Here is a 15,738-nt window from a genome sequence, read left to right on the forward strand (position 1 = left end):
AATAAAAACCCACTACTGTGTATGTCATATATGTGCTATTGCTAACAAAAATAAGTATATTCTTGCTGTGGAAATTCTGTGGCCTGGGAATTTTTATTAGATCATCTTTTCAAGACATTGAGGATTCTTCTTTTTAACTGAAAGAAATGCAAGTCAGATCAATAATTCATTCTCTCCATTTAGGACACTGTTTTAGAGGCAAGTGAATCATTTCACCTCAAGTATGTTCACTAAAGAAATACATTCATTACTTTAAGGAGTTGCCTGAACATGGTCAATCTGAAATGATTTAGCAATGAAATTCAGAGATTTGGTTATTTTCCTGGCAGGATTTGTACTATAAATGAAAACTGACATTTAAAATAACATGTGGGAAAATACAAAGTCACTTGGATGCTTCCACTTTATTACTGCAATCATAACTAGTAGTGATTTAAATTAGTCCTTGACATTGATTTGTGTGTTTAAATTAGTCCTTAAATATGCCTTTTTGCCTTTTGTTCTGTTGCTCACCCTTTGAAGAATGCCATGATAATCAGTGCATGGTGTGTTGTGCCGAGCACCCTGCACGGCCTTCCTGAGGACGCGTCCGCTGATTGTGCCTTGCTCACACATTCCTATTCAGCTTTTCTGTTGGACGACACTGATAAGCTTGTGTTGATTTTCAAGGCAGTTCTTCAGCTTATCCTCTGTCAAAGTCAGTCGCTGCTCCAAAATGGAAACTGTCTACAAAAGGGAGGACAGAATAATCAATGCCCAACGGTAACCTGGAGGGTACCCTGGAGATAGGAGGACGGTGATGACCTCTGCACAGGAAATCCTTTTCTGAAGCCTCAAAGCCAGGGAGGAGGCCCCATGCAGCATTCCAAGTGGAGTCATGGGCTACATAGTAGCATGGGGAATGGTGGGGGTGCAGTGACATGCCTGGTCCAGGTAGGTGCTTTTCAAACATCATCTCGCATCATTCTGTCATGATCCAATCCATGATGCATCATCCCATCACACCCCAGAGAGATGGACAACGGGAAGACTTTGAAAGTACCATGATTGCCATCAGTCCCTCACACATTACAACAGAAGCTCACAGCGTGGCTGGAAGCATTGAGTAAAGACACATGTGTGCATTGGGTAGGCAAGTGCTGGGCATGCAGGACCTGGGCCTTGGCTATCCCTCCTCCTCTGGGGAATGATGCATATGTTCCATTTAGAACAGACATACATGTGTAGGTTACACTTAGGACATCTAATTTCTTTGTGATATTGACTATTTTCAATCTTTTTTTTTTAATACAAAAAAACTTCCTTAGAAGCTAAAACAGACTATTCAGGAAACCACATAAAACACATGTATCACTAAATGAATGCATATTAAACAATGCCCTCATAGCTATTACTCAATAACTAGAACTTTGCCAGCTACCCCAGAGTGCCTTCCGTGAGCCTCCTACAATCACCACCCCTCCCCTCCCTCTGTAACAGCCACTACCCTTGACCTTCATAATCACTGTTATGCATTTCCTTATGGTTTTATTTCCCTGATACACACTTCTAGACAGTGTGATTTCTCCTTTTTAAGATCTGATACATGACTTTCAATCGGCAGGTGCCCACTTTCTCCCTTTCTTTTCTTGACAGTTTGCTGACAAGCTCGTACACTCTAACGTGTGGAGTTTCCACCAAGTCTGGATTTTAGGGACTGTGTGTTCAGCCTGTTCTTCCATCCTCTGTATATTCTAAAAATCGGCAGCTGGATCCTAAGGCTTGATCTGGGTAGATTTCTTGCTAAGACTTTGTGTGGTAGTTTATTCTTTTTTTAGAGGACATGTTAAAAATGTTTGGTTGTTTCCCTTTCAGTAATGCTATAGTAACAATTCAATGCCTAGATCTATTAATTTGTGGGGAATGTAAATGGTAATACTGTAATTCTATCACTTAAAAGTTTATTAGCCTGGGCAACTTAGTGAGCCCTATCTCAAAATAAAAAATATAAAAGTTCTGAGGATGTAGCTCAGAGGTAGAACGCTACCAGGCTCAATCCCTAATATGGCAAGAAAAAAAATTATAAATAATTTATAATAAGAGTCAGTTTCATCATCTGCTAATTGGTTACTGAGTGGTAGAGCTCACATAGGAAAAGCAGGATAAATGCTTGGTTATTTTAGTCAACAAATTTCATGGAAAAAGTTGATTTCTAATCATATTTTGAAGATAATCAGTATATCAATATTTAAATCTTTTGCTTTCATATTCCACAGAACAGGTGGCAACTAACTAAAAATAATGATGCTGATAATACTTTCTCCTATTTCTTGAGTGTGTACTATGTGCTAACAATTTGCCAGATACTTTATGCAGGCTATTGACATCTTTTAACATTGGTAAACTCTATCTGCTATATAACATATAATTTCATTTTTATTTATTTCTAATTACAGTTCAGTTATAAACACCCTGAACCTTAGGTGGTGTTAAGTCACCTGTAATTAAAGTGAATCAAAGCTTATTTGTTTGTTTGTTTGCTTATTTATTTTGTAGTGCTGGGAAACTCAGGTCCTTGCACATGCTAAGCAAATGCTCTACTGTTGAGCTATATCCCCAGCCCTAAAGGATATTTATTTTACTTGCTACTTGCCCACAAATTCACTGTTGCCCTTTTGCAAATGTGCCATCTACTTTTAATTTCTTTCATATGTATAAGGAATAAAGTCCTTCAAAATTAAAAATCATAGAGAAATTTTATAATGCTTAAAATGATTCATTTAACTTTGAATCAAGTAAAAGGAGAAATGGGTCATGAAATGGGAATGGAAAGATTCATTTTGGAGAGATCCTAATGCTCATCTGACACTGATGATAGTTTAGATAGGGAAGTCATGGTAATGTGGGAAACAAACCAATTATAACTAAATTTGCAACAAAGCTGAGAGGGCAATGGCTTTTGAAAGGAAAGAAATGTCTGATAAATACAGAGAAAGTCACCTCTTTCCTAATATTATGAAATGAAAATGGGTGATTTTAATATGATTTTTTTGACACTTCAAAATGGATAGTTTTGTCAGAACTTTTTTTTTCTTTTTTTATTTATTTCTTACATACATGAAAATAGTGGAGTGAATTACATTCATAATGTGATTTTCATTGAGCAAATCCTACAATGACTCCTAAGTTTTCACATGACTCTTTCCCAGAGTCTGTCAGGACTCTGAACCTACTTGGTGTATCTTACCTCTGAGGCTTCTTAATTTCAAAGCCCCTGAGATGGTATACACAGGACTGAAATACTCATTTAATTAGTGGTTCTACACATTGGCTGTAAGAGAGAATCATATCGGGTGCTTATATGACTGATGCCAGGGTCCCATTCCAGTCTGGAGGTAAGACCTATGATAGCAGCCCCAGTAACAGAATGCTTGGCCAGATTTGAGAACAGACTTAGGTAATTTCTATGAAAGAGTTATTTCAACTTGAAATACTTATTCTGAACATCTCTCTAATTGACATCTCTCTAGTTCATACTTTAGTCTCTCTTATAACTTGGGACAATGTCCACTCTGACAAATATTGTAACAGATATTGTACATATCAAGGAGGAACAACAGAAGCCTTCTCCAAAAGAAACATGGTATTAGCAGAGCTGTAGGAAACCTCTGGAATATCCATTAGGTTCTCCTTATATCACATCTATGGTTCTTGATAAAGGGTTGAAAGACTTTGGTACATCATTTAAGGCCCTCTGTATTCCTTTTCTGTAAAGATGAATTCGCCTGAAAATAATGGTTAAGATTCCAAAATGGGAATGCAAAGCTAACACCCTGGAAAGAAAAACTGTATTCAAATAAGTAGCTTTGGAATGAGAGACTGCCCCATGGGACAGACAGAATGTTTTCAGAGTGAAAAACTGTAAACTGGCAATATTTCATATTACCCATAAATGTTTGTTCCAATTCATTTTTCTTATGGCCCTAAATATTTCTTTATGAGTGGCTCAACGTGAACAAACTGCATCACAAATTCTAAGGGCAAAAGATTACTGCCTAAAACCAAACACACTCATAGGCTCATAGCCTGAAGTAGTGTTATTGTTCTTAATAACACATACTGCTTTTCTGGCCTCAGTATGTTTATGTATACATGTGTGTATGTGTTTGCACACACACATGCATTCATGCACATGATCTCTGAGCTTCTCCACATGATCTTACTTGTTACATGATTGCCACCTTGGGTATGCTTGCTAGTAAAAATTTCCTCCTGTTACATTTTTTTTTTTTTTTTTTTTTTGCGGGAGGTGGGTAGCAGGCATTGAACTTGGGGGCACTCAACCACTGAGCCACATCCCCAGCTCTCTTTTGTATTTATTTAGAGACAGGATATCCCTGAGTTGCTTAGCATCTTGATGTTATTGAGGCTGGCTTTAAACTCGTGATCTTCCTGCCTCAGCCTCCGGATCTGCTATTCCATTGGTTTTGCAATCTGCTCTGACCAGGATTGCTTGTTGTATCTTACCTCTGAGGCAAAGCATGCCAACCCACCTGTGTCAAGACATTGAGCTGTTCCATGATGTGTTCTAAAGCGTCTGTCACAGCAAGCGGTATGCTTCTTTGGCTCTCGGAGGGAAAGTCACTAAATTCTTCTGTTTTATTTTTCACAGCTATTGCTGAACAGTCTGCTGACATTAAGGAAGGGTTCAAGAAATATCCACAGATATCTTCACCCTTGTCTGGCAGATTTCGACCACTATTTTCCGTTATCTTTAATGTCATAGAAAAGATAGGAAGAGTTATGTTTTCCAAACTTTAAAATGATATCTGTATACAAAAGTTTTAAATATTCTTCCTCTAAAATTTCCAAGTTTAGGTTTAATAATTTATCCTAACAGTGAACAGAAATATCACATCTTTCCTTGTCATTGAAAGACATCGTACATATGTCTGTCTGAAAGATCAAGTGTTATGCCATTAAAAAAAAAAAAAAAAAAAAAAACTGCTGCAAACTTGGGATGCAGCTCAGTAGTAGAGTGCTTGCCAGCATGAGTCCCTCGGTTCAATCTCCAGTACCACAGTGGGAGAAAAAAAGATTGGTGGATGCTGTTTAATTCTTAATTTAAAAACATTCAGCTGGGCGCTGTGGTAAATACCTATAACCCCAGATACTCAGGAGGCTGAGGCAGGAGGATTGCAAGTTTGAAGCCAGCCTAGGCAATTTAGTAAGACCCTGCCTAAAAATAAAAAAACAAAAATGGCTCACTGGTAGAGTGCCCCTGGGTTCAATTAATTGATCATAAACGAATGGGTTTATTTCTGGATTCAATCCCTGTGAAATAAATAAGATATTAAAAATACAAATAAGTAAAAAAAAAAACCATTCACATCTAGGAAAAAAACAAAGTAAGCAAGCAAGCATTGGTAAAGATTTGGAGAAGCTGAAGTTGAAACTCTCATTCATTGCTGGTAGAATGTTAAATGCTGAAGTTGCTATGGAAAATAGTTTGGCAGTTCCTTAAAAAATTATTCACAGAATTACCAAAGGATCCAGCAATTTCATTCCTAAGCATATACCCCAAAGAACTGAGAATAGAGACTCAATGGACACTGTACTCCTTTATGTACAGCAGCCTTACTCACACTAACCTCCAGATAAAATCAACCCACATTATCCAGCAACAGATAAATGTATAAGGAAATGTAACTTAGAACATTATTCTGCCATAGAAAAATGAATGGAATTCTGATATACACTACAACATGGATAAACATTGACAACATTATTCTAAGAGGAATAAGCCAGACACAAAGGACAGACATTGTATAATTCCACTTATGAGGTATCTGAAATGGGGAGATTGATAGAGATGGGAAATAGGGTGTAGGTTTCTAGGAGCTGGGGAAAGGATACTGAAAAGTATTGCTTCATTGTACATAATTTCTGTTTGGAATGATAAAAGGTTCTGGATGATGGTTACACAACATTGTGAAGTTATGAATGTGTTTACTGCCAGTGAATTGTACACTAAAAAAAAATGGTAACTTTCATGTCATGCATATATTACTCAATAAAATAAAAAATAGCAAAAAAAAGTTTTTCAACCATATGGCAATGAACAATCTAAACATAAAATTACAAAAATAATTCCATCTATAATACTGGCAAAAAGTAAAATACTTAGGAATAAATTTAGTAAAAGAAGTGTAAGACTTGTACACTTAAAATTGCAAGCCTTCAGGGGGGATAGTAGAGGATAGGAAAGACAGCAGAATACAACATACCCTAGTATGGCAGTATGTAAAAACATGGATGTGTAACTGATGTGATTCTGCAATCTGTATACAGGGAAAAAATGGGAGTTCATAACCCACTTGAATCAAATGTATGAAATATGATGTGTCAAGAGCTATGTAATGTTTTGAACAACTAATAATAAAAAAAGAAAAATTGCAAACCATCGCTTAAAGAAATTAAAGCTCCAATTAAATGGAAATACATTTTATACCCTATGTTCATTGATCAAAACATAAAAATTAAGCTAATCCTAAAATTCATATGGAAATGCAAAGAACACTGACCAGCAAAAATAACACTGAAGAAAAAAGGTGTCTGACTTATAATTACAAATTGCAAAACTTACTACAAAATTATAGTAATTAAGACAATGTGGAGCTGGGGATGTAGCTCTGTATAGAGAACTTGCCTAGAATGTGTGAGGTCTTGGATTTCATCCTTGGCACTGGCTAAATAAATAACAGCATGACACTGATATAAAGAAAGACATATAGATCAACAGAACAAAATCCAGAGTCCAGAAATAAGCCCATTAGTTTATGTTCAACTGATTTTTAACAAGGTTGCCAAAACAGTTTAATGGGGGAAAGAATAGCCTTTTTAACAAACAGTGCAGGAAAAGTGGATATTCACCTTCAAAAAAGTGAATTTAGTTCCTACCTCAGATCATATACTAAATTAACTTAAAATAGGCTTAAAATAAACTTAAACAAAGGAGCGAAAACTATAAAACTTTTGGAAGAAAACGTAAGAGGTGATTTTCCTGACGTTAGACTAGACAAGGGCTTCTTATTTACAATACCAAAGCACAAATGATAAAAGAAAAAATTAATTGGACTTTATCAAAATTTTAAAAATTCATGTGATTAAAAAGCTACCATTAAGATTTTAAAAAAAAAAAAAAACCCACAGAATGAAATTATTTACAAATCATATATTTGATAAAGGACTCCCATGCAGACATATAAAGAACTCTTACAACTCAATGACAAAAAGCATATAACCTAATTTAAAAAGGGCAAAAGATCAGAATAGACATTTCTCCAAAGAAGATTTACAAATGACCAATAAACACCTAAGAATATGACCAATATCATTAGCCATAATGGAAATGCAAATCAAAACTACAATGAGGGCTGGGGATATAGCTCAGTTGGTAGAGTGCTTGCCTCACATGCACAAAGTCCTGTACCACACACACACACACACACACACACTACAATGAGATACCATTTCATGCCTAAGAGGATGACTAAAATTAAAAAGGCAAAAACACGTGTTAGTGAGAATGTAGAGAAATTGGACCATTCATAGATTGCTGGGGGGACTTAGGGAAGCAGTTGAAAAAAGTTCTTCAAAATGTTAAAACACAGAATTACCATATTATCTAGCAATTCTGCTCTTAGGTATATATCCAAGAGCAGTAAAAACATACATCCCCACAAAACTTGTATATGCATGTATAGCAGCATTGTTCATAATATCTAAGAAAATGTAAACAACCCCCATGCTCCAAATGCTATGATAATGAATACATAAATAAGATCCTTACTATGGATTATTATTTGCCCACAAAAATAAATGAAGTACTAATACATGTTACAGCAGGATTAATCTTGAAAACAAAAAGCCACATTTAGTAGAATTCCATTTACGTAAAATGTCAAAATAGACAAATATATGAAGACAGACTAAGATTAGTGGTAGCCAGGGGCTGATGGGGAGAGAGAATGGGGAGAGCTTGGTAATGGGTATGGAGGTGATGAAAATGTTCTAAAATTCTCTTTGGCGGTGACAAAATAGTCTAAAATTAGATAGTGGTGAAGGGAGCACAACTTTGTGAATATACCAAAAACCATTGATTTGTAAACTTTAAAAGGGTGAATTTTATAGCATACAAATTATCTCATTAAAAAAAATCCAAATATATAACACACTGAATTTTCAAAAATATATTTTAAGTGTCTGGCTATCCTTTGGGATATGGGGTTCCCAAAAGAGGTTGTTTCAGACATGCAGAACACTTCTAATGACAGTGATTGACATCTAAAGCTTACTGTATGCTCTGCATTGTTGTAAATGCTTTGCACATATTAACTGATCTGGTCCTCACAGTAATCCTGCCAGGTAGGTTGGCCTTCTCTACTGTCCTAGCAAAGCTGAATTCCTTTGGACCTCCAGATTACTATTCCCATTTTACAAATTAGGAAACAGATACTGACGATAACTAGCTTGTCCAAGGCTTCACAGGTACAAACTTTGGATGAAACATAACCAATTACAAATCTAAGAGATGCTAAAGTACATTATACACTGGGACTTTGGGAACAAAGCCACTGTTTTCCATGATCCTCCCTACCACTTTTTAGGAAGATAATAACCTTCAAACTTCCCTTTGTCATAGTCTTATAATTTATCATTTGTTTAAAATAATGAAAAATTAAAAATCTACTATTCTATTATTATTATTACTACATTGGAGATTGAACCCAGGGCCCTGTACATGCGTAACAAGTACTCTACCACTGAGCTACACCCTTGGCCCCAAACCATTATTCTTCATTCAAATTTTTAAAAAAATATCTATAAAACACATTTTTGTACTCCCAGTTGGCTAAGGGTTTCTCTTCAGGGTCTTCTTCACTTGTTCACTCAACAAATATTTCTCTTCCAGGCACGATTATAGCGGGAGGAGCCCACAGTGGATAACATTATGCAAGACCCCATTTCCTGAAGCTTATGCTCTAGAGCCATCAGTTACTTGGGAACTTGCTTAATTTTCTCCCACAAAGATTTATGAGCTTCTATATTTTATTTTAATTAATTAATTACTTTTTGGTACTGAGGATTAAATCCCAGGGATACTTTACCACTGAGCTATATCCCCAGTTATTTTTATTTTTTATTTTGAGAAAGGGTTTCACTAAGTTGCTTTAGGTCTTTGGTAAATTGCTGAGGCTGGTTGGGCTCGAACTTGTGATCCTCCTTCCTTAGCTTCTCAAGTTGCTGGGATTACAAACCTGAGCCATCAAGCCCAGTTACATTTGTCTTGAAAATCTATTTTAGTCTTGAAAGAGCTGTGCTCTGTTCTCCTAAATTTTCCATCGCTGGGATATGCTTGACAATGTTTATTAGACTATGAATCTAAAATACCCGAGAGAGAATGACTTTAAGGTTATGAATGAATTCCATACCCTTTAAACAATCCCATTATTATCATTTTGAACTACTCAACTTCATATGACAAAGAAAAGTTAAAACTGTACTGAAAATGTCTAGAAGAAAACCTGGTAGTCACAGATGCAAGAACAAGTTACTGTAGAGGACTTTTAATGCTATTCATTATCTGTACTCACAAGCATCTATGACCTATCATCTATTCATACCTTGAACAGTGGATCTGGGAAGAGACATACGCCCCTTATGTTTATGTACATGGGCCCTCAGCCCCTGGGCTGGCAGCAAAGACTGGGATGAAAGCAATAGTAATGTAAAGGTAAGTATAGAAACACAAAGGACTCACCAGGAATTCCTCTCTCATGATCATGTCCTGCATTCCTGATCCTGGGAAAGAACCTCATTCACTGGTGACAATATATGGTTGCCCATGCACACACGTTCTCACCCCAGAGTAAATAATTTCTGCTGAAAGAACAAACTTTTCTTTCTTCCTTGCTTCTACTCTGTCTGCAATGAACATCTCTGCTACCCTAGCGTGGCTGAGCCCTTTGCAGCCTCCATATTTCACATAATTTTCACATTTTCAGAAAAGTCATCTTGTCTACTCTAATAAAGCTGGACTTTCTGTTTGCTAGCTGGGCATCCTGATGGTTTCCTCAGTAACCGATCAGAGTTTATATTTATATATCTGTTCCTTGTTTACTGTCTTTTACAGTAGGATGTACCATGTCTACTACTCTCACTACTGTATCCCTTGGAGCTAGTATCATGTCTAGTACTTAAAAGAAACTTGAATGTCTTTTACATGCAGATTTTATCACTGTTCTCACAGATGAAAACCAAATTCTCTATAACCAAAGAGTTTCATTTACTTTTTTAACACATATCACAATATACCTAAGTACATACACGCATGGCCACAAATATCATGGGTCATACTGAAATCATAGCTCCAGCCCTTTGTGGGAAACGGACTCAATCTAATTAACAAATCAATCTTTAATCTCTGGTGGTTTGTAGTCAAGGTGGTTAGTGAAGAAAGGGAAAAATGAAAATGGGGGCAAATGACTTAAGACCATAGACTGTCTAAACGATAAAAGAGCTCTAACAGCCTAAATAATAAACTTCTTGTTTGGGATCAGCCAGCAAATACATTGCTATCAAATGACTTATGGAGATGAACAAAAGATAGAGAATGGTAAAGGCTGAGAAAACCAGTACCAGATCTCCAACTGACAGTATCAGTCAGCCGACATATTTGCCTTTCTGTCTCTCAAAGGTACTGGGACCTGCATGTAAGCAGATTCTTTCCCACCAACTAACTCTGCCTTTGCATTGTTTGTACAGGGGAAGAGTGAGAGGCATGACTTGGGGAAGTTTCACTATTCTAATAAAATTATGCCACTATATCACTATACTATAGTGATATCACTACACTCATAAAAAAGTTACTGGTGTTTAACACTTTGAGCTGACAGAATTCCAGCAAATGAGTCGGTTCTATTTTAAAGTTACTAGTATTCATTTTTTTTTCTCTTTTTGAGTACACATTCACTGAGCACCTACTTCACAGGGAGCACCTACCAGTTGTACCTGTGAGTGTGATATCTTGCCTTCCCTTAAAGGATTCTCTACTGTGGGAGAGAACCAAGATAGAGCAGAGCTAGATTCCTTTCCAGCACCTGCCACATCTCTGTCACTGCTGAGCAAGCAAAACAGACAATTGATGACTGGGATGCAATGAAGATTTGCAGTCCAAACTATTATTACTTATGTAATTAGCAAAGGAACATTCAACATATTGTGGTACTCAATTACTTCTCTGTATTCTCAAAATTCACCCATTATATATTTATTCCTTTTTCTCCTCTCTTCCTTCTAACCTTCCCACCCACCCACTGTCTGGACCAGTAAGTCAGAATTAATCACTGGTGCCACTTCACTTTGTTCATGCCATGAGTAAAACGTTTGTCACTTCTTGCTGTATGTGTGTCTACATGTTGGTATTTCCAAGCAGATTGTGAACCCCTTTTGAGGGACAGAGTCATAACTTTATCATCTTAGTTCTCAGGTGTCTAGCATAGTATATGAGACAGTTCAGTTCACAACATTTGTTGAACTGAATTCAATTGACTGTCCTGCATGAGCTGAGCCATCCACATACCAAAAAAAATATTAATAACATAGTATTTGGAGAGAAGTATAAACCCAAGGTAAAGCCAATGCTACTCTCTGCTAGAAATTCCTATCCTTAATGGCTTGGAGCACAATGACAGAGCAATGCATGCATCTATTACCTAACTACAAATCACTTCATGATTTTTGACTGTTAATAGCATATTTGATGGCTTCTGGTGGAAAAACACAATGATTTTTCCAACAAATGTGAAGGCAAAAGAAAGCATTTCACTTGTAAAGACAACCAGTGATTTGAATTTCAGATATATCTTTAATAAACTAATTAGAATATATCAGTTTTGTTTACAATCAACATTTCTAGATTCTCTTTCATTCTGTAAGTAGAGAACAAAACAGACAAAAGGCAGATGAGCCTACCTAAGAGTGGTCTTGACCCTTCTATTCAAAGTGAGTTTCCCATCATGGATGATTCTAATAGCCCAGGGGTGGTCACTTGTCAGGGATATTGTGAGAAAAACACAAACATCAGATCAGGAAATTCAACTGAATGTCTTTTTGAGTCTACACCTAAGGAGCTGATTTTGCTTTCATTAAAACTTTACATAAAATCATATTATAGTAGAACCTTTGGTATTTTCTTTTAATTGACATTGTTAGATTTATCCCATGGTGATGCATGGGATTCTAGTTTACTTATTATATTTCCAAAATAGTATTCTTCTAAATATTCCACAAACTATCCCTTCTACTGTTAATTAACAATGACTGCTATAGTGAGCACTTTTGTAAATGTCTTGGTATAAGACTTCTTGCTAGTGTGGTGCCGCAGTCTGGCTGGGCACAAATCACGAGCCACTGAAGCAGGAACAAACTTTATTTCTGAACTCCACCAGCACATTCCACACACGCTCCCTGGGAACTCTCCCAAATGCCACGTGGCTCCTCCAGGAACCACCAACCAGAAATCCCCCTCCGGCACTTCCCCAACCAACGAGAACTCTTCTGGAATCCCCGCGAGAGCTCAACCGGAACTCAACGGGAACTCTGTGAGAACTCAAAAGTCATCATCTTAATGGCTTGCTGGCATCACCTCTCAACCACTACTTCTGGCAAAAATGCCATGCGTCATCCCAACTCGGCTGTGGCCCTCAACAGTGTGGAATAGCTAAATCATAGTTTTTATGATTATTGCTCAAATACTAGAATTAACCTTCTACTAGCAGAAGTCACTTTTATCTACAAAGTCAGAAATAATTGAGTATTACACATCAAATTTTACAAAAATTATGGGCAGAAAATCCCACCTAATGGCTTGAATTTCATTGTGCATTTCTTAGATTACCAGTAACTTGAACATATTTTATGTGAATATTGGTAATTATTCTGTAAATTGCCTACTTAAATCTCCCACCCATGTTTCAATTGCTCTATTTCTCTATTTCTAATTTGAGAGTTCTCTATATATTCTGGACAATGGTACTTGTTCTTTATGTGTATGATACATTCCCTCCTCTGTGGTTTGTTTTCACTGTTATTTATGAGCTTTTAAAGTACAAGTTTTGTTTTTAATGTAGCCAAACTTATCAAACATTTTCTTTATGATTTGTGTAATTTGTATTTATTTTAAAAGAAACTTTTGCATACCCAGAATTCACATTGTCTTTTTTTTTTTTTTTTTTTTTTTTTTTTGAGACTTTAAAGTATTACTTTTCACATTTAAGGCTTTAACCTATCAGGTATTTATTTTTTGTTTCTGGTTAAAAGTACCGCAAAGAATAGAATTTTAATTTATTATTATTTTTAAATGGATGATTGTCACAGCAACAAACAAGGAAGAGTGCATTTGGTCTTTCTCTACAGATCTGCAGTCACCTTCCACACATCGACTGTCCACACCTGTGTGGTTCTGTTACATGCCTTCAGTCATGGATTCTTACTTTCTCTTTGCAATATCATACCTGGAGCTTAAGAAGTCTTCAACCTTCAGAACTACCCTGGACATTTTTTTTGGTTGTTGTCTTTGCTTTGTCAAGTAAGTTATACAATTAACTTTTTTTAAGTTTTAAGTTTCATTAAACATATTACTGGGATGCTTATTGGTATTTTCTCAAATTTATAGACTTCTAAGAAGTAACACTTTTATGATGCCAAGCCTATCTATAACTCCAAAAACATTGACTACTTGATAAATTTCATGTTATCCTGACACTCTGGTATCTTCTATATCTCAATTTTAATATATGTGCTGCAAAATCAAACATTATATCACTAGCTTTTTATGCTAGAAAGTCAACCAAGTGAATAGTCAAAGAATGTCCTCCATAACTGTCAGTTTTTTTTTTTTTTTTGTACTAGTTATTGAACCTAGGAGCACTTTACCACTGAGCTATATTCCCAGCCCTTTTTATTTTGAGACAAAAATCTCACTAAGTTGCCTAGGCTGACCTCGAACTTGAGATCCTCAGCCTCCTGAGCTGAGATTACAGGTTTGTCCCACCACACATGGCTCAAAATTTGTATTTCAAAAGGGTGCTGTGTTGCTGCAAAGGCTTTTTTATTTTTTCCTTTCATACCCGGGGACTGAACTCAGAGACACTTAAACACTGAGCCACATCCCCAGTCCTTTTTATTTTGAGACAGGATCTCACTAAGTTGCTTAGGGCTTCACTAATTTGCTGTGGCTGGCCTCAAACTTATGATCCTCCTGCTCGATCTCCTGAGTTGCTAGAATTACAGGCAGCAACACTGAACCCAGCTCATTGCAAAGGCTTTCTGACTGAAGAATGACTTCAGACCCCTGAACTTTTAGCCTCGTAAACAGAACCAACTGATCACTTAAGAGCTTGCCCAAGCCAGACTACCCTATTAACCCAGAATTTTCCTACCTTGAGTAGAATGTGCACGAGGTAGAGGTACTAAAGGACAATCACAGGAGGGAGGGGATGTTCTTTCTCTCCACCATCCACCTGTCTTCATTTTTATGAGACATAAACTTACCACACAATCAGAAGTGTTACTTAGAATACATTTTTGAAAATAATTTTCCATGCTTGCTTATTCTTTAATATTATTCCTTAGTCTTTCTTAAAGGTCCTATTTTCTGTTCCTCAAAACTCTTCAAGTACCAAGTTCAAAAGAAGAGAGCTGTGTGTTAAAGGTCATGATTTAATTTTTAAAAATTATATGGAGAAAGTAAATCATGCTTTGCTTGCTTAAGACTTCAACTTCCTTCTTGTACTTATTTTAATACTACAAAGAGGCAGCTTTAAGGCATAAATTTATCCAACAAAGATACATTCAAAAAGCTGGCAAGCTGTATAGATCATCCTTTAGAGGACAAACATAACATTTGTTTATTGTTCTGTTCATCATCATGCATAATGTGAACATTCTAGCAGGATTAATGATAACTGTGGTTATGGAATAACAGTAAAGTGCATTCACAGCTTGGTATCGAGTCACTCTTCTGTCTATTATTCATTAAGTCATTTAAAAACCAGAGAGTCAAAGCTTTCTATGTGGATTCATTATACACACTTTATATTATCTTAGTTGACTTCAATTTATATCTATAAAACAATGATGTCTTTCTTCATCTTTATAAAATAGATGAAATTTACCCCTCCTCCAAATCTCTATTACAATTCAATTTTGCTTGTTAAAGCAAATATTAATTCTTACTTGCATTTCTGCTATGATTATCTGTATAAATAGCATGATTATCTATGACATTATATAATATGAAGGTTGTATAAATGGGATATCAAGTCACTCAGACTTGGCTTAAACCCTTTCTCTTTGGTGTATTAAGAGTATGACCTGGACACATTACTTGACCTAAGCTTCAGTTTCCTTTTCGTAAAATGGAGATAAAAATATTGGGTTACATTGCATGATTGTTGTCAGAAGGTAGGTAATGATTTAATCTACAACTGGCTTTCATTACCCATCATCATCAACATCAGTATCATCACATCTTGTCCTCCTTCCCCTGCACTGAAAGTCAAAATACTTTGACCTCTTGAGAGCCATAACTTCGGACATGCTGATGACATGCTAAGTATCTACATAAGGTTTACACAATGTAGTAAATAAAACTCTTGCTTTAAAGATGTTTCTATATCTATTAGGTTCCACATT

General features: G+C 36.1%; 1 protein-coding gene across 5 annotated transcripts in view; it reads right to left on the bottom strand.

Moving 5' to 3' along the window:
- Nucleotides 1–385: 385 nt before the first annotated feature.
- The window catches only part of Poc1b (POC1 centriolar protein B), an 86,487-nt gene continuing 71,134 nt past the window's right edge, over nucleotides 386–15,738 (bottom strand). For 4 of the 5 annotated variants that reach the window (XM_076854923.1, XM_076854925.1, XM_076854922.1 and 1 more), the window contains 2 exons: nucleotides 4,533–4,751; nucleotides 386–726 (listed from right to left, as the gene is read on the bottom strand). In XM_076854923.1, coding sequence (XP_076711038.1) covers nucleotides 622–726; nucleotides 4,533–4,751 — 324 coding nt within the window. In that variant the 3' untranslated portion in view covers nucleotides 386–621. The remainder of the gene's footprint in view (nucleotides 727–4,532; nucleotides 4,752–15,738) is intronic. The other variant, XM_076854924.1, reaches the window with a different exon arrangement.

The sequence above is a fragment of the Callospermophilus lateralis genome, chromosome 4 (assembly GCF_048772815.1).
Source record: "Callospermophilus lateralis isolate mCalLat2 chromosome 4, mCalLat2.hap1, whole genome shotgun sequence".
Taxonomy (NCBI): Eukaryota; Metazoa; Chordata; class Mammalia; order Rodentia; family Sciuridae; genus Callospermophilus; species Callospermophilus lateralis.